At 40.6% G+C, this 19677-nt stretch overlaps 1 protein-coding gene across 2 annotated transcripts in view; it reads right to left on the reverse strand.

The window, feature by feature from the left end:
- Nucleotides 1–4964: 4964 nt before the first annotated feature.
- vasna (vasorin a) overlaps nucleotides 4965–19677 on the reverse strand; it is a 36510-nt gene continuing 21797 nt past the window's right edge. The window contains exon 2 of one of the 2 annotated variants that reach the window (XM_017684059.2): nucleotides 4965–8570. In XM_017684059.2, coding sequence (XP_017539548.1) covers nucleotides 6467–8570 — 2104 coding nt within the window. In that variant the 3' untranslated portion in view covers nucleotides 4965–6466. Of the gene's footprint in view, nucleotides 8576–19677 lie in introns of both variants that reach the window. The other variant, XM_017684060.2, reaches the window with a different exon arrangement.

Here is a 19677-nt window from a genome sequence, read left to right on the forward strand (position 1 = left end):
ATATTTGCCAGTTTCACAAGGTCTTATTAAACTATCTTTAATCTGAGGTGTTTAAGCTGCTGAGGTGTTTAAGCTGCTGAGGTGTTTCAGCTCACAGGAAATGTGATAACTAGATGCTAATAAAGCTAGTAAAACTATTTCATTCATTGTTAGCCATGGTAGCATTGTTTGGTTTGACAACTCCTTTGTCTGGAAATATTTAATTGGTATATTCCCAAAGATATTCTGGAAACACACCAAACAAAATCTCAGGAAGGAACTCTTTATATGATTTGTGGAATTTTTGCTTATACATTTATAAGAAGAATAAGATGCTTATAAAGCTAGCAAAACTATCTTTCATTCATTACTAGCCATGCTAGCATTGTTTGGTTTAACGACTCCTTCGCCAAACCAAATCTCATAAAGGACCTTGTTCTTGTTTCTTGAAGAATTCTAAGGAATTCTGGGGTAGCGAAAACTTGGAATTCATCCCCGCCCCTCTTTCACTCCAGAGTCCAGTGGCTGGGTGCTTCACACAAGGGTCACCAACCTTCCTCCTGGTGATCTAGTCAGTTTGGAACTGTGCAGTGAGTGATGCCAAAAAGAAAAGGTGATTTTTACGCATGGTACATGCTTTAGCACTCAGTAGCCCTGCTTTTTGAGTTTGTGTGGTCTACCACTTCATTGCTGATCTGCTGTTCCTCCTAGATCAAGGGTGCTAAACTCAACCAGTAAAAGGGCCATATTAAAAATGTCATCAAATATGTGGGCCAGACAAAAAAAGGTTTTCATTTCATTTTTAATTAATGCTGTGCTATAACCCGATCTGGCCATTGTTTTGCTGGAGTAGGAGAGCTGAAGTGCATTATGTTGCAGTGCATGCCAGGGAGTGTAGTGTAACACATTGTGAAACAGGCTAATATCAATAGAAATTAAAATACTTTTGGATGGAAGTTACTTTTGGCTGGATAGGATTGCATGGCGGACACATGGGCCCTAGATGCTTCCACTTTATAATAGTAGCACTTACAGTTGTCTAGGGCAGATCTTTTGACAGTACCGCATTTAAAGTCATTAAGCTCTTTATTACAATCCTTGCTACTGCCTGTTTTTTAAGGAGATTGCATGGCAACATACTTGATTTTAAACAACTGTTAGTGATAGGTGTGGCTGAAACACCCGAATTCAATAAGTAGAAGGGGTGATTCAAATATTTTGGCAATATACTGTAATTTACATCATTTGAAAATGCCAACTGACCAGACGTGTGAAAATTTCATGATAACCAATAGAAATGGTGTAAAATTGCTTGGAGTAAAAGCTTCACTGCATTCACAGATGCTAAAACAGTGGTTCCATGCAGTACAGATTGAGCTTGGTTACTTTCATGTAAAAACTAAACCAGTGAAGAGCTTACGATTGGCTCGTCTCAGATCAGCTGGTCATCGTGAACTCCGATGCATCATGTGTAGCCAATCAAGGTGCCATTCAAGTCTTTCCTGCATATCACTGCTGTCAGAAGAAAACCTCGTATTTTTTTCTGTTGTCCTTTTTCGGTTTTTGACATAACTTAAAAATGCCTGTTGTTCTTGACATTGTGTGTAAATTTCATGATGAATGGACCAAAAGAAACGTCCAAAAATGACCTGGGAAAATGTCTGGCTCCACTGACTTATATTAAAATTGAAGTAGGTTTTTTCCTTCTCCTGTAAAGTTACCATGTTGGAGATACAAGACTTTTCTTCCAACAACAGCGATAAGTAAACATTCTTATTAGGACAGAAGACGTACAAACTGATCAGCCCCTTTACGGCACCATCTAATTGTGGATGTGACTTGTATGTTATTACCCCACAGCTTCAGACCTGTGAAACATCAGAATGCCTTAGCTTCGCTGTAGTCCCACAGCACAATGCACAAGAGTGAGATTTCATCAAGAACAAATGCAAACAAAAGTGCTGTTTTTTTTTCCATTGTATTTTCTTAAAAGACATCATGTTTCTTTTTTTAAAAACACATACGTATGTGCTTTTACATTAGACAAAAAAAAGACAAGCCTTGGTTCTGTACACACAAAACATTACGGAGAAAAATAACAAACTTCCCAAAGTAAACAGGGAACTTGAAAGAGGGTCTGAAAATGCTTCAGATACTTTCGGCCCCTCACACCGTATGAAGCGGCTCCTCTTTCCAGTTTAAATGTTTGGATTGTTTGGACGTGCAGGGTGTCGGGCCCATCTGCGCGACTGGGCGGTGCTTGTGTAACACTCATGGGTGAAGAGTGCTTTGGGCAGTGGGAGGTTGCGGACTGACCTATAATTGCTGGAACTTTCCAGACTGGCAAATTACAATCCTGAAGCTACACTGCTGATTGGACAGATTTAACATGACATTCTAGAGAACGTACAGAGATTTTTACAGTGGGAGTTATAGGAACCAGGCATCCAAAGAGTTTAATGCCTCTAAAAGCCATCTCAGTTAAAGCTATGACATAAAAATGGTCACAAATTTGTGGCCTAAAACATACATTTTTAAATCCTTTCACGTGTCAGGTCACCGGTTGTTTTGGTTAGTAAATAAAATGGCAATATTTCTGTACAATATTGTACACAATATTGCAATAATGTAGACATCACGACACCTGGTTCCTATCACCACCACTGTAAAGAAATCTGAGGTGGTACGTTTCTCTGCAATTAACCTTTTTTACATCAAACCACTCTCAATGACTCTCTGTCACACCTGGCTGAATGAATTATGCAAAAAACTGTAAAAATGATTGGAATTCCCCTTTAAGTAGATTAAAGTGATAGTTTGGCAAGAAAAAAAATCTAATAATTTTTCTCCTTACCTCAAATGTAGTCGATCAGCCAAGATATGTTCAATGCCTGGAGCATGCTTTTGGGTTCATTTGGAGGTACAAAGCTAATGTAGAGAAAATGTAATGGGAGCTTATGGCCACCAGTTAGCAAGTTGAAATAAATCTGAAATAAAAGTGTTTGTGATACTGTATGACATACTCTTGTCAATAAACATGGACAAAGGTACTTTGTGTAGCCAAAAAAAAAAAAAAAAAACACTAAACGGTAGAGGCATGAATTTTGTCCAACACCAAATACCAACACTTCGGCTGATCAGCTGCATTTTGGGGGATTTTACTTTTCCGTCAGTTTCCCCTTTAAGGGGGAATTCCACCGATTTTTCTAAGCATCTGCATAATTAAATCATTATGGCGTAAACAAAGCCATTCCGAGTGGTTTGATATGAAGTGCACCACTTTAGTGAAACTTGCTTACTCAGAGTTGTTCACGGTGGTGCTGATAGGAACCAGATGTCTGAAGAGTTTAATGCCTCTAAAAGCTCCATCACAGAAAGCTGTTACATTCTATGGTTAGGAACCTACAGCCTGAAGCCTGAGACATTGTGTTATGATAGTTTGAGACAGGATTTTGGCCTAAATGCAATTTTTGTATACAATCATGATGTTATATGCGGGGTATTGAAAGACAAAATTGTCCCCAAAGATTTTTTTTTCCAGATTGACTACATCACCATTATCAACATTACATATAAAAGCTCAAAAGACATATTTTAAGGTCGCTTGTGTTTTGGATTGTAAATAAAATGGCTGTATTTGGTTTACAGACGCCACAACCTCTGGTCTCCATCACCGCCACTGGAGAGAAATCTGAGCAAGCAAATTTCTCGACAATGCACTGTTTAACTTCAAGCCATCCTGAACGACTTTTCATCTCAACCATTAAATTACGCAGAAAATTAAAAAGATGAATGACTTTCTCTATTCAAACAAACATTTCCTGCATTTGCAGTACCTTTCAAACCAAAAGGTTTGCTATGATATTCGAAGAGCCCACCCAGTGCAATACAAATCAATGTTCCGCCAGCGTATCCTAACATATCACAACAGTGAAATCACAGCAAAAGCCTTGTAATGTGAAAGGCCCTGAATTACATGGTCAGTGGACAAGTGTTGTTGAAAAAACCAGAGTCTGTAAAACCAGCCCGCTGTCAAATAACCGCAGCATTCATCCAGAATTTCACTTACAGGCCAAATCCACTTCTGTGTTTGAGCCCTTTTGGACTTCAGATCAAACAGCAGATAAAGGAGCGGCTTTGCTTTCTGAAGTGTTAGACACATGATTGCAATTCTCAGATCCAGACAGACTATGGATAAACACAAACTACACATAGCTTTGAACCTTTTCCGTCCGCGGGCAGTAAAGCCCACACACACAGTTTGCAAATTTTTGGGGCTGACCACCACAGCATGGTCAGTATGAGGTGATCACCTCCCTTAATTTGGTATAAGACTTAGAGTTCCCTCTGCAGTTTTCAGTGCTAGCGTACCTCGTCTGAGTAGCATTTCTGAAATCAGCAATTTACATTTGCACTTCATTATTTTGCACGAGCCATCACAGTACTGTTGAACACTGTATCTGTTGTTCTGTGTCACTCTGCTGTCATATGTCTGGAGTGCCTCTAATTTGTAGTTCAAGTGCTTTACTTGCAGTTGCAGCCTTTAAGGCTGAAACATTGACCATGCCTTTGAACTAGAACTGCACTGGGGTAAAATGAAACCAAGCTTAACAGTAAGGTCTGGTTTATAGGACTAATGATTCCATGGACTAATGATTAAAAAGCACTATGAGACCTTGAACATTCAAAGACAGCCAAGTGGACTGAAATGTGAATAAGTAGTATGTTTCATTATGTTTCAATTATGGGTGTAAAATAATTCATCATGATTAGTTGCATTATTTTGTGCAGCGATTGATTGCATGTCTTATTCGCCCACACCTGACACTAGAGAAAGATTTTTTCTTTATAAAAAGATGCATTTTGTTATAGTTACATGTGTGATCACTGACACTGAGTGAGAGCAACAGTGGCTCCATGTTCCAAACAATGAGTGTGTATGTCATATATTGTGTGTATATATATATATATATATATATATATATATATATATATACACAATGAATGGTTCCAACTCTTGTTCTTACGGTGGAGGAAACTGGAGCTTTCCACTTTGCTGTTGCTTTTGTTAGTTTGCTGCTTGTTGATTTCTCAGGTACTGCTGAATTACTGATATTGGAATCAACAGCAGCTTGTAAATGATATTTCAGACTCTATCTATGGCAAAATTCACCATGGCAGTAGCTGGAAATAACATTTAGCAAGGGGACTAGCACTGGAACTTTAATTTAAAAGTTGTATTTGAATCTGAGAGATACAATCGTGGAGCTATAACAACAGTACGCGAGCAGCTGGGCATTAGTTAGCACTACTATGGATGGCTTGCAGGATTAAACTAGGATAATTTGATAATGGTGTTAAAAAAGAAATTAGCACCATTAACAATTAAAGGGTTAACATGTTGTTAATTTAGTATTAACACATTAACTTCAGCAGCACTCCTTTCAATATCTGCTGTAATAGTATTAAGCTAAATGCCATTATGAAAAATGACAATGGTAACTGTCACTGCAATCAATGACTTGTCAGAGGATGCACTACAAACCAGCCTCTCTAGGTGGATGGAAGATGCTTGCTAGTCATGCAATTACAATGCAAGAGAAACAATGATGGCACTGCTAACAATATCAGCGGTTTTTAAGATACAAAACCTTAGAAAAATAAAATATCAGCTCAAAAAAGAAAACCTTCACATACACAACACAAACTATGCAAAAGGGTAAACAGTCTCTTCATGGTAAGTTTTGTATTTCACAGCAAATCTCTAGAAAAGGACTTAAGTGTTAAGGGGCATTTTAAAGCTGCAGCTTGAAGGAAGGATATCTGAAGAACTTGTCCAGGATCTCTTCTTTAGGCCTTTCGAAGGACTCTGTCACAGAGTCTAAACTCAAATCAGTGCAGTTTCTCAGAGGAGCAGACACAGTCACAGATCTTATTCAGTGCTCGTTTTCCTAGAGAAAAAGAGATGCCCTCGTACATCCTTTTGAAAAATCAGTCAATCCCATTTTTCTATGAAGTCAAAGAGTACTGGTCCTTTTCTCTATGTCAAAACAGAACAAAAGATTCACATCGATCTTTAACCTCAGCTCTGGACAAGTCTGCAGTCAAAAGGTAGGTATGTTTAAAGTCTTTCAGATTCCCATCCTACCCTTGTCTGCCATGCTTTCCTCTTTGTCTCAGCACCAGCATCACTCGGTACATGGATTTCATGAAAACAGTGTGTTCTCCTGTCCAGCAACACTTGTCGCTTCTAGCTGTATTGGAGAGCTATGCAGTCGAAGCTTGCTGTTTTTAACATGCAAAAAGGCACTTTTGATTCAGCAATGTTGAATACCTTAAATTGGCAATTGCACTTGGTTAAAATACTTACAAAAGTCAGTTTTAACAATCATACTTGACCAACAATGATGCAAACTGCTCATCTGTCCACCAAAAAGTGCAGTGTCTACACTTCGCCCGCCTGCAGGGGTAATGGAGGACATTGCCCCTAGGGGCTGGAGGTCTGAGCAGCATATTTTTGCATTTTAATATATGAGGGTATCCTGCCATCTGTGTTGTTGTTGGCTATGAACTGCTGTTGGATCAGCGGGATCTCATACTCCATGCCGTTTTGAGATACTGGAGGGCAGGGCATGATCTCAGGGTGTTTTTTAGGTGTTGCCCCGTTCTCCAGGCATGTCTTCACTCCTTCTAACTCAAAAGGAGCTGGCTCATCTAGATCCATATCTGCAGGGCTTTTGACCCTTCTCCTCCGTGAAACCACCACCACTGCTGCAATTATGGCTACTGCCATGACAACAGCCACTGCTACAAGTATGGGCACAAGAGTAGAAGAAGGTTCACTCTTATTCACACTAGGTTGGTGAGAGGAGGTTAAGATCCCGGCAGTTTGAGTCTCCATGCAGGAGCTCTTGGTATGTTCTGCAGGCTCACCCAGTGGACTGGCACACACAGAATACGTGCAGTTGGGATGTAGTCCTCTCAGTGTATACTCTGGGTAGGTAGGAGGCACATTGAGCTGTAGTGGTCTGCGGTCTGGTCCAGACAGGTTCCGGTAAACCAAGCGAATTCCACGGATGTGTGGCCGTGATTCAATGTAACGGTGCAGGTCCAGTGTGATGGAGGTGCTGGTTACATGATGGGAGCTGATGCTGTCTAACATAGAAACTGTAGGAACCACATCATTCTTTGGAGATAATGGTGGAGGCTGGGGTTCATCCCAGTCCTCACAGTATGTTCCAGATCTACCTGGTTGACATAGACAGTCCACTTGTCCCTGCTGATCAAATCTACATATGCCCCCATTCAGGCAGATGTTTGGAGGGCACATGTGTTCTTCATGTTCTTCGTGGCTTCTGGGCGAGGCAGTTGCCTCGGGAGACAGATGGGAGTCTGTCTCAACTGATGGCTCATCACTGGGAGGAAGAGGAGGGAAGGCATGGGTGGTTCCCAAAGCAGTTGTGGGATCTGGAGGTTTGTGTGTGCTGCTGATGGTAAGTACGTCAGACAGTTCAGTGGTGGTTGTGGGGCAGCCAAAGTCCTTGTTTTCCAGCTCAGCCAGCATTCTGCCTGAATTTAAGGGAGGAAAGTGGCAGCGTGTCACGTCCTTCCGGCCAAGCTCAACTTTCTTTTCTTTCAGCCAACTGGAAAACCAGGCCAGTGGACACAGACAATTAAAGGGGTTTTCAGCAGCTGTGAGATGGTGCAATCTGGGGAACATCTGGAAAAAGCCTACAGGGAACCCTTGAAGATTCAGATTACTTATGTCCAGTTCCTGCAATCCCACCAAGTTCTGGAAATCTTCTTGCCTGAGCAGACCTAGAGAGTTAGAAGACAGGTTAAGGCGGATCAACCCCTTCACTGATCTTAGAGAAAGTGGAATCCGAGATAGCTTGTTGATAGACACATCCAGATCGTGCAGGTTCCCTAAACTTCTCATTAATCCTTCATCCAAGGTGGTCAGTCCCAGTCCAGCCATCTTCAGTGACTCCAAGTGTGGTGTCTGGAGGTCCGCTGATCCAGGAGCAGGGATGCTGTTGTAGCTAATGTCCAAAAGAAGCAATTTGGGTAGATGGAGAGCAGGAAGTATGCTTATCTTATTCCCCTGCAGCTTCAGTTCCAGCAGGTACTCTAGGTTCTTAAATGCAGCTGGGTGGATGCTCTGGATGAGGTTGCTGTGGAGGTACAACCTCTCTAGGTTTACCAGCCCAGCAAAGCTGTCCTTGGAGAGGTGGGTAATGTAGTTTGAAGATAGGTCTAGGTTGTGTAGAGAAGTAAGGGACCTGAAAACTCCATCAGGAATCTCCGTGAGAGCATTCTGGCTGAGGTCTAGCATCTGCAGTTCAACCAGACCGAGGAAGTCTTGACGTCGCAGGGATGTTATACCATTCTGGAACACATAAAGGTCTTTTGTGGAGGCAGGGAGATTGAGGGGTATAGAGGAAGAGCGTCGCTGGATGCAGAAGATGGACTGTGGAATATAGCATGTGCAGGCTTTTGGACATGCACTGCAGATATTACAAGGAAGTACCAAGAGGGGGAGCAGGAGGAGTCGCCACACTAGGGCCTGCAGTCGCATCGTCACTCCAACACTGTCCTGCAAAAAAGAGAACGTCATCAAAACTGTTGAAATTATTGTAAACATTTGCAACACACTAAAGTTAGGACTATACTAAATATAATTTGTTAATCTGTATCGCTACATTAGCCTTTTGTTTTTTGTTGTGAGTAGAGATGCACCAAAACCATGTTTTCCCTTCCGATACTGATACCTGATTCTTGAGTATCGGCTGATAGAGTAACAAATACTAGTGTGTGTGTGTGTATATATATATATATATATATATATATATATATATATATATATATATATATATATATTAGAGATGCTTATGACTAACCTTGTGCACCGATAGTAAGATATTTAACACAAAAAATAAATGTAAATAATTTTATTGTGCAAAATAGTTAAAAATAGAACTGAACAATACGTTGATAAACTGTGGTCTGCATATTTAAGCGTTCAGCAGCTGCTCCAGCTCAGCAAAAATGGTGCTTAATACTGTTTTGCATGTGAATTTCTCAAGTCATTTGTCTCATACATGCAGCCCACTTATTTTTGCTTACTTCTCCAAGCGTCAGACCTTGCTGCTTTACTTAATATTACAGTAGTTCACACTGTCATTAGCAGTAGCTGAGCTGCAGTTTTCTCAGCTTTTCAAGCAAATGACCATGATACCCTGCCTGACAGTGCATGTGGACACAAAGGCCTGGCTAAAGCCTAAACCAAGGATAAAGGCTATCATTACCTTCCATATGTCTCCCTAACATTCACTCCCTCAATAACAAAGTGGACTAACATTGACTCAGACTGTAACTGACTACACAGCATACTCAGTCATTGAGGTAAGAAGCTCCTATTAGTGTTTTTAACTGTGTGCATGTTGTTATGTGGTGTATTTGTGACATATCTCTGAAACCAATAGCTTATGAAAAATTCCAACTAGTACATCACTCACTGTTACTGCCCTTCCATGAAATGCTGATGTTACAGATTGTGTCAGATTGCGGTATCTGTCACAAGTTTTGGTATCCCCACCACCAATATTGATACTGCCATTTAAGTGCCAGTAGCGGTGCTGACACCACTATGGTATCAGTATCTGTGCAACTCTAGTTGTGAGCATCCTGAGCGATCTCAGATGTTCCAGATGAGTTCCTGTGGTTGCTTTGATGAATCGAGGCAATCAAGCTATCCAACACACAGGAAGGATTTGGCCAAAATAATGCAAAACAATCTTTAATAGCTACCTTTAATAGCTAGAGTTTCATTACACACTTCAATAATCTAAGAATAACTCAACCACTGAAGTCTCTGTAGTTGCTAAATAATAAGCCTTAATATGTAATAAGCCTGGGATTTTAAAAGGTTAATCAAATCACAGCAAAGGTTCGCCAATATGTAACAATATAACCACAATATAAAACACATTGTGTTCAGGGAAAACAGTTGCCCTTTAATATATAGTCATCCTGTAATACTCATCTTTACATAAGACCAGGTTATGATTGTTCCACCTGCAGTCAGAGAGACCTGTAAACCAAACCATTAGCATGGGGAAGCTTGTGTTGACATTTACAGACACGTCAGTGTACTGTAACTGACACTGCCCTGTGGTATGACGATGAGGAGCTTGTGGATATGCCTCTTATTTTCCTTCAGGGTTTGCCAAAAGCACAGGCACCAGTACTAGCATTATTCTGTTGCTGGTGAGACTGTTGACTTGCCTGAGGTACCACACACCGTCTTGCCAATTCTGCTGTTTATTTGGCAAAGCTATCAGGCAAGCCTCAGACCCTCAGCACTAAGAGTGTCTTCAGACCAGCCCACCCACTGTGACAGACACACACACACAAATCATAAAGTCGGAAGAAAGATGGACAAATAAACCTAGGCGGCAGTCGAGTGTAACTGTTGTTATACCTCTGCAAAAATACCACCTGCGCTCAGCTACAGTTACATGTGCATGTACATACAAGTGTGTAGTGCTGTTTTTCTGCACTGATAATCTAATCTGAGCTCATAAACAACATTTAGGGTGCGATAATAAATCATTTTTCATTTGTGTAGTCGAACATGAAGGGCCCTTTTGTTGAAATCCACAGCAACTCTGTTTTGCAGTCTAAAACCCTATTTGGATTGGATTAGTTACTCAAGGAAACATCTGTAATAAAACTGTTGTGCATCTCTTCGTTGATAAAACTCTTGCATCTAGATGGCAAAAAAAATTACCGGAAGTTTCTAGTGGGTTGCATTCGGTGGGCAAAATACCCCCTGCATTCAAACTTCAAAGTTCACTCCAGAGTTGGCTAGCTGCTTACTCACTACAGCGGAGCTGATGGTTCAAAATGTTTGGTTTATCAGCTCTTCTTCTGGAAATGCTCTTTTCTACTCTGGCAATGCACATTAACTGAGATCTTACTCATTTCCTCTTTTAGCTTCAGTTTGAGAAATGAGTAACAGTCAGTGGAAAAACTGGGCAAGTTCTCGATGTTACGGCATAATATAAAGTTTTGCAGAGGTATTCCGCATGTAGTGACAGTTGCTAGGCTATATAGAAACCAACTGGGTGAACCAGTTTCTTACAGCACCACCCTGAGACAGAGCAGTGATACATCTAGTTAAGAATACCAAGGACAGAAGCTCACCAACTGTGCCTATTTTTCTCGAACAGTTAGCATGATGTCCTAAGTTTATTTCAAGGGACCCCCCAGAATTTTGATTTTAAGGCATTTAAGGGGTCCAAGAAGTTGATTACGGGGTCTTGGACTCCCAGGACCCACTGTTTTTTGCACCTTGGTTGTATTTTCTACAGACCCAGGTGTTTCAGGAACTGACAATGATACATTTTTTTCATTATTAAAAAAAATATATCCCTTAAAATCACTGCTTCAATCACTCTTTGGGATCCCACTTTTCTGACTGACTGTCATTCTCCTCCTGCCCATGCTCTCCCAGTGAAGAGAGGACAGAGATGAAGTTCTACCTCTCAAACCAAGTAAATGCTTGAGGGACTCTTCCAAAGCATCCACGATTTCGCAATTCGAAAGCATTTAATACGGATACTCTATGCAAGGCAACATCTGCCAGGAAAATAATTGGGATGAGCATCCAGGACTAAATTGCTAAGCTTGGTGAAAACAGTAGCTAATTTGACCTTAATCTTTTAGGGAAGGAGGGAGAAAAGCACCAACATGGCCAATCCATCTGGAGACAAAGTCACAGAGTAGCACCCATAAAAAGGAAATTACCTCAGAACCCCATGTAAATTTAATGTTATGTCTACTATTCTAGTTCCATGTGACAATGTTCACTGTATAATAATTACTATCAGCTACATAATCTCCGAGAGAAGAATGAGATTTAGACTTTACTGGCCTTGCTGTATGTGTGCATACTGTAGAAAGCAAAAGATTGGGCCACGACTTTATTGGACAGCGAGTGGTTAAAGTGTTTAAAAACTCCAGCAGCACTGCCGTGTCTGATCCACTCGTATCAGCACAACACACACTAACACACCTCCACCACGTCAGTGTCACTGCTGAGAATGACCCACCGCCCAAATAGTACCTGCTCTGTGGTGGTCCTGTGGGTGTCCTGACCACTGAAGAACAGGGTAACAGAGTATCAGAGAAACAGATGGACTACAGTCTGTAACTGTAGAACTACAGAGTGCTCCTATATGGACAGTGGAGCTAATAAAACGGACAGTGAGTGTAGACACAAGGTGTTCCTAATGAATACCTTAGGTATACATTAAATACATTAAACTATAGCTATTAAAAATTAAGACATTTTTTCCTTGAATTTCCAAATGACTGTCAATGTGATTTAAATTCTGAATGAATGAGATCATCACAGAGAAGATGGACACATATGGACCCAATTTAACTAAAGACTTTGCGCAGGCCAATGAAATGCTACCCATGTGCCAGGTACGCTTGCTCCTTAATATCACTCACTCTTACACTCCCTCCCTCATTCCCTCAAACCTCTCTCATCTGCTGTATATTGTTTTGTAGTGTTATAAGTTATAATCTCTTTTCAGAAGGGCTAATGTTAACGTCCTTGCGGTTTGCTCATTTCCTGATATCAGCTGTGGCCTCAAGCGACTTTGTGGAAAAGTCTGACACTGAGAGGGCAAGTGTGTGTGCGTGTGTGTGTGTGTGTGTGTGTGTGTGTGTGTGTGTGTGTGTGCGCGTGTGTGTGTATGTGCGGTGTTCCAATTGCGAGACGTCACCCTTTTCTTTCTGCTGATTCAACTGAAATCAGTTAAAACCTTTTCTGAAATCCCATATAAGGCATCCTTTCACTTTCCTGCATGAATTCAGAGGTTTATGTATTTGTATCTTATAGCTATGCAATGACGTCTAAACCCATGCTCAGTGACAGCTTCTTTGGCCAGCATTTTCTCAGATTTGGCCTACTAAATCGAAACTACAACAGGAATTTTCTGCTGAAAACCCTTTTATTATGGAATTAGGCTTAATCTGGGCGTGGACAACCAGGCACCTCTGCCATAGTGACAATTTTCTACTTAAAGGCCTCATTATGCGTCAGCTGTGTGACGTATTTCAGGGAAAATCTTCTTGCTTCTTATTGTAACTTGTTCAATACAAGTTTTAAACGAGTACACCTTCTATTTTCAAGCTACCACTAGGTAAGGCTAGGTGTCAAAATTCAATGCCTTTATGGTGGCAAGTGAACTGCTATAATACTGTCCTCTTAAATTCTATGTCATTCAATACAGAACTACAATACCTAAGTAGTCACTCTTATCTTCACGCATCTTCACGCATCACGTAGTCACGCATCTTCGAGACGTGGAGATTAGGACCAGTCATAGTCAGTGCAAGGTCTCAGAACGAGCAACGTGGTGATTAGGACCAATCACAGTCAGTGGGAGATCTCCGAATGAATGATGTGGTGATTGGGACCAATCACAGTCAGGTTGAGGTCTCAGAATGAATGACATGGTGATTAGGACGAATCACAGTCAGGAGAGGTTGAACAATGTGGTGTTTAGGCCCAAGCACAGACAGGGGGAGGTCTCTGAACAAAAAATGGGGAGAGTGGGACCAACTGCACTCAGGGGGAGGTCTGAGATCAAATGAGGTGGTAATTAGGACCAATGGCAGTCAGGGGGAGGTCTCAGAACAAACAACATGGTGATTAGTACCAATCACAATCAGGGGCAGGTCTCAGAATGAACGACGTGGTGATTGGGACCAATCACAATCAGGGGCAGGTCTCAGAATGAACGACGTGGTGATTGGGACCAATCACAATCAGGAGAAGATCTCAGAACACATAACGTGGTGATTAGGATCAATCATAATCAGGGGCAGGTCTCAGAGTGAACGACATGGTGATTGCAACCAATCACAGACGGGGAGGTTTCAGAACAAATGATGTGGTGTTTAGAACCAATCACAGTCAGGGGGAGGTTTCAGAATAAATGATGTGGTGTTTAGAACCAATCACAGTCAGGGGGAGGTTTCAGAACAAATGATGTGGTGTTTAGAACCAATCACAGTCAGGGGGAGGTTTCAGAACAAATGATGTGGTGTTTAGAACCAATCACAGTCAGGGGAGGTTGAACAATGTGGTGATTAGGACTAATCACAGTCAGGGGAAGGTCGCAGAACGCACAATGGGGAGAGTGGGACCAACTGCACTCAGGGGGAGGTCTGAGATCAAATGCGGTGGTAATTAGAACTAATCACAGTCAGAGGGAGGTCTCAGAACAAACGACACAGGAGTTCGGTCCGGCAAGCATTGCATGCCCCACTGAACGATCCAAAAAGATGTTGTTTTGCTTCGAAACGTCATTTTCATTTGAAACACACTGCCAACTTTAGAGTGCAAAGGCTGTAGTTTCACATTCAGCAAGTGCCCAAAGGTTTTTATTACATGCACAATTCAAGTCGACGAGTTTTCTGCTCCTTTCCAAGTACAGAGTAATGTGTTAAAGTTAGCGTCTGTGGTAACTGAAGCTACTACACCAGCACAGCGGCCAGAGATCAGGTTGAAAAAGCCGGAGAACTCATTTAAGCTTTGTCCTCTCAAAATCTCATTCCTTTGTTCTGGGCCATGTTGCGCAGCGTCTCTGACTCACTCAGAGCAGTGCTGTTTGACAAGCAGGCCACAGGCCAACTCTGACTGGCAGCGGGACAGGAACTCAACCTGCTTCATTAAGACGGGTAAGCCTCCCGCCCTACCTCTCTCTCACGGTCTCTGTTTTTTTCCCCTTTCTTATAATGCATGATCCCACCGGCATGGCAGGAATTTTGCAATAACCCTAATACTCCATCTTCAGCCGGAAGGGGGAACAGGGCCCTTTGGGTAACATGGGGCCTTTACTCTACTTTCTTTCTCTGTCTTTCTCACTGTACTGCCCACTGCCATGCTGTTTCCATTGATATAAGGAATATTTCAGCTTCTCCCTCATCAACAAATCTTTTTACCATTATTTAATTATTACCGTAGCTCACGGAAGCAAGAGCAAGTCTGTATGAAGTGCAGATTCGAAGCTTTGAATTGATACCACAGTTGCGTTTGTCTAAGTAAGAGATATTATGAATTCAAGTGAGTTTATTATGAATTGACTATCAACCACGTTTTGGTCACTGATATTGAAGCAAGTGGAGTAAAGTCAGAAGAACAGACTAAAACCTGTCAATACAGAATGAACACTGAATTTGAATTGTATTGCATTACATAACAAGCTATGCTTAAGCAACAGAACACGAGAGGGAGTGTGTTATTGTGAAATAACGTCCCGGCTGTGATTTGGTGGCTGTAGATCATCACAGCCGTGATGTTATAGCGATAACACATAACCTTGAGTGCTCTACTGCTTTAATACAGCAGTTAAATAAATACAGTAAGAAATGAATAAACTGGCCGTGAACGCGGCTTTAATATGTTTTAATGTTCAGTTCCTTCCTCCTAATTATAGCTCTTTAACTAGCAGCGTGTTGCTACGTCAGAGTAACGAGCTCCGCCCACTCGCTGCTTGGTTCTCCACCTCCTTACACTAAATTCCCAAACTGTCGTCACCACTGAGCAGCTTTTCAGTCGGCAGCTGTGACAGAAGAACCTAAACAACCTGGAATCAGCCAGAAATGAACCCACCACCATTCGCCAGACGTGTCGTCTGATCTTCAGAGTCTGAGCAAATCGGCTGTCGGTCAGATGTGACCTTAACAGTGTCCGTTTTCTGTTTGTGGCACAGTAAGAAGTAAAAACGTTCAAATGGCTTGAGCGCCTCCTACAGCTGTCAAAGTTGTCGCTTAGCAACGGCGCCTCAGTGGAGAAATACAGCGTTTGTGATAGAACACTTCTCAATCAATCAACTTGTGTGGCTAACGACTAACTGCCGGATAAAGTGAAATACATATTAAGCCAATTACGTGAACATAACGATAGCAAAACAATAACAACTGTAAACTGTTGAAGAGTATTGCAAAAGAGTAAGCATACAGGTTTGATGAGGGTGAACCTGGTCGGCCGGGTATAAAGAAGCCACAGGCTAAACTGAACAGCACAGGTCTAATATACTGAGTCAACCTTATTGCTACCTGCCTTGCAGCTAATTACAGGATTATAGTCTTCATTCATCTCTCCAGCCCCGTCAAACACAACACGGGTTCGTTTTTACACGCCAGGTCACAAGTTCATACATGTCCTGTCTATTAAGTGGATCATTCCACTGGATTGGTTCGTGGTTAGAGTTTAAAATACATTTCGGACTAACTAACTTGTACTTGGACTGGCCTGTACCTTAATTCTGTTTCTTTTATTGAATAGTCCACTTTACCAAGTGTTTCGGTGGTGACAAATTTAGCACATTTTCGTGCAGAACTCAAAAGCACTAGGCAGTACATGACTAACAAGCACAGCTCTGAACAGCTGTACACACATAAAATCATAATGTTTTTCACTGAAACACAAAAAAGTTGCCAGAAACGTGTTTCAGTAGTGAAGATTCATATTGTTCCATATTGATTTTAAGACTTTGGCACACAAAATAATGGGATCTAACTGCTCACCATGTGGGATACAGTCTCAACTTCTGCTCTAAAATGTAGAATGTGGCCAAAATATGAACTAAATGTATGTTTTGGTAGTGAAATGAAAATGTGGAAGAACCTTTTTTATGTTTTGTTAAATTTCTAAATGAAAACATGCTTCTAAAATGTGGCCTTTGCAAAAGCTATAGCATCGTTTATATTTTGTTATTATTATTTATTATACTTTGATTAAAAATTGTTTTATAAAATTTGACCAGAAGCAACCAAACTTTTGCATTGGTGAAGCTGTGTTCTAACTGCATTCGTTATTTTAATAACGTTTTAGGAGCAAAACATTCTGGTTATTTCCTGTGTATTATTATATATATGTTATATAAATACACACACACACACACACACACACACACACACACACATATATATATATATATATATATATATATATATATATAAAATACATACATATATATACACACACAATGTAATCTAAAAAGAGACGTTCAATCCTAACCCCAACTCAACTGGTCTGGTTTTCTTACACTCAGGAAGTTTCTGAGAATGTATGAAAACAAACGCACACACAGACTTTAATCAGACTTTACTCTCTGAAGCATTCAAACAATGCAGCACACCTTAGACGCCACTTCTGAGAGGCTGCTGTCAGAAATGGATTTGGTCGTAACTGAGCCTCAGCTCTATGGCCTTGTAAGGCAGCAGACTGGATACACCAAAGCTGCTCATGGCAAAACAACTGCACCACTGAATCTTCTGCTGGTTTCACTGCCTGTTAGGGCCATCGCCGACCACTGAGATTACTGGCTTTCACTTCACTATGTTTCTGAGGATTTTCTTAACACTTAAAAAAACAAATAAATATATATATATATATATATATATATATAGCGCTAGTATATTTCTGTTAATGTATGTAATCCATTTTTGTTGTTTTACAGTTTGACACAATTCAAAAATGCCCGTTGCCCTTTACATTGTGTGTAAATTTCATGATAAAAAGACCAAAAAAAGTCTTGGAAAAATTCTAGTAAAGTATGTTTTTTTTCATTACCATTTTGGAGATAAAAGGTTTTGTTCCGACAGCAGCAATATGTTGCATTCTTGATACTGATGTGCTGGTCATCTAGCATGACTGTGCTGGGTGACCAGACCAGCACTAGACCTGTATAAACCAGCTTAGATGCTGGTCTATGCTGTTTTTTCAGCATAAATAGCTTACTTATTGGTTCATAGTTGCTTCAATTTAGCACGACAACGCCTCATGTATTTGCATTTATAAATACTACATAACATATAGACTTGTACTGCAAGTAAACACTGCTGCCTCTAAAAAACAGACAAAGGTACAGACAAAATTCAGGCCTCAATGTGGCTGCTACTACTGTTTTTAGCTTCTTTAATTTTGCTCTATAGCTACAAGGCTAACTTGGCTGACAACGAGCATTAGCACTGCGTAAACTGCATGCCTAAATTGTCACACACTTGTCTCAAATCACGCTGAGCTATTAAGTCGTTGTTTTCTTGAGTTGTTTAGTGCATTTTGTAGACAGAGTGAGAGAATAGGATTTTTTAGCTAACAGTACGCTAAATACTGTTTTAAATAGATAATGAAGTTATTTAATGTCAGAAATCATATAAGCAAGTCTATTATTTTGCACTTATCAGGCATAATAATGCTTGTTGACACAATGCCAATTTCTGAGGTATAAGCTTCAATTGCTTTTTAGATTCATCAGCCTTGTAGCTTTACTGCAAAACTAAAGAAGAAAACCTCAGACACCAAACATGTCTTGGCTGATCAACTACTTTTAGGGAAAGGCAAGATATTTCAGTAAACTATCACTCTCAGATCTATAATGCTGGCCTCTTATTGCCTGTCTGAGGTCGACTGGACAGGTGGATGTCTGAGCTTTTGTATAAATGACTAAATCCAGTATTTTCTTCACAAATGGCAGGTGAACTTTGACCTTTAACTCTCATCAAAACAGGGAGCTCAGCCAGAGGTCAAAGGCCACTGAGGTTAGACTGTGGGTCAGACAGGCTTTTGATGTGTGTGCACAGTTGGGATTGTACATCATATATGTGTGCATGGTGTAAATGCCCACACTTCTATGCTATACCACCAGCTCCTGATCACCGCTGAATTCTTTTACCCAGAATGCTCTGCACCAGACTCTCAGACCCTCGGAGTGATGTGTACTCTTGTAATGAAAACTGGACCCAGATGTTTCTTTTTCTTCTCTAAACTTATTATGCACTACATTAATTTCTGTTCAGTTTTGGAAATGAAAAGTACACAACTGTAGTTATTTTAGAAAATCTTTTTAAAGTAAACTGTTTTTACTTATTAACATCTTTCGGGATCTGGCTGATTGTGCCCTGAATTTCAGTTTCAGCCAAGAATTTTCATTTTTTGTGTGTCACTATACAATACGTAGAGCATTGAGTGTGGCCCTTGTTAACAACAGTGTATACCATGGCTAGTTTATCTTACAGTGGTTATGCTTGCTTAGAGGAACTTCTTTTTAAATGCTGCATCTACTAGAAATCAAGCTCATCCTAAAAAAAATGAGAAGGTTCTGGTTCCATATGGGGCATAGTGCTTGGACCCCGATAATTGCCACCAGCAATGTAATTACTAGACTGTGTAGCTCTCCTAGCAGCTATTCCATCAATAGAAATAAATCTTAAACATCAATTTCAAACAAAAAATAATGGAAGGTTGTTTTCTAGGGTGCCATCAACTATATTTTTGCCAGCACTACAAGTGTGTGTAGCCACAGTTTTGGAAATGATTGAATCATAATGCAAAGTATAAGTTTAACAAATGTAATTCATTGTCTTGGATGCCATTCTCACTGTAACCTACGTACTATAATTATTGTAGAAAATCTATTTTAAGTAAACTATTTTTATTTATGGTTAGCTTCTTCTGGGATTTGGCTGATTATGCCTTGAATTAAAGTTAGCTAAGAATTTTCATTATACAATACAATGCAAAACAATGCAATACAATGAAATACAACACAATAGCCTAGAAATAGAGAAAAAAAACACCCAAACTAACTGAACCCCCCCCCCCCCCCC

This window comes from Pygocentrus nattereri, chromosome 25 (assembly GCF_015220715.1).
Source record: "Pygocentrus nattereri isolate fPygNat1 chromosome 25, fPygNat1.pri, whole genome shotgun sequence".
NCBI classification, from domain to species: domain Eukaryota; kingdom Metazoa; phylum Chordata; class Actinopteri; order Characiformes; family Serrasalmidae; genus Pygocentrus; species Pygocentrus nattereri.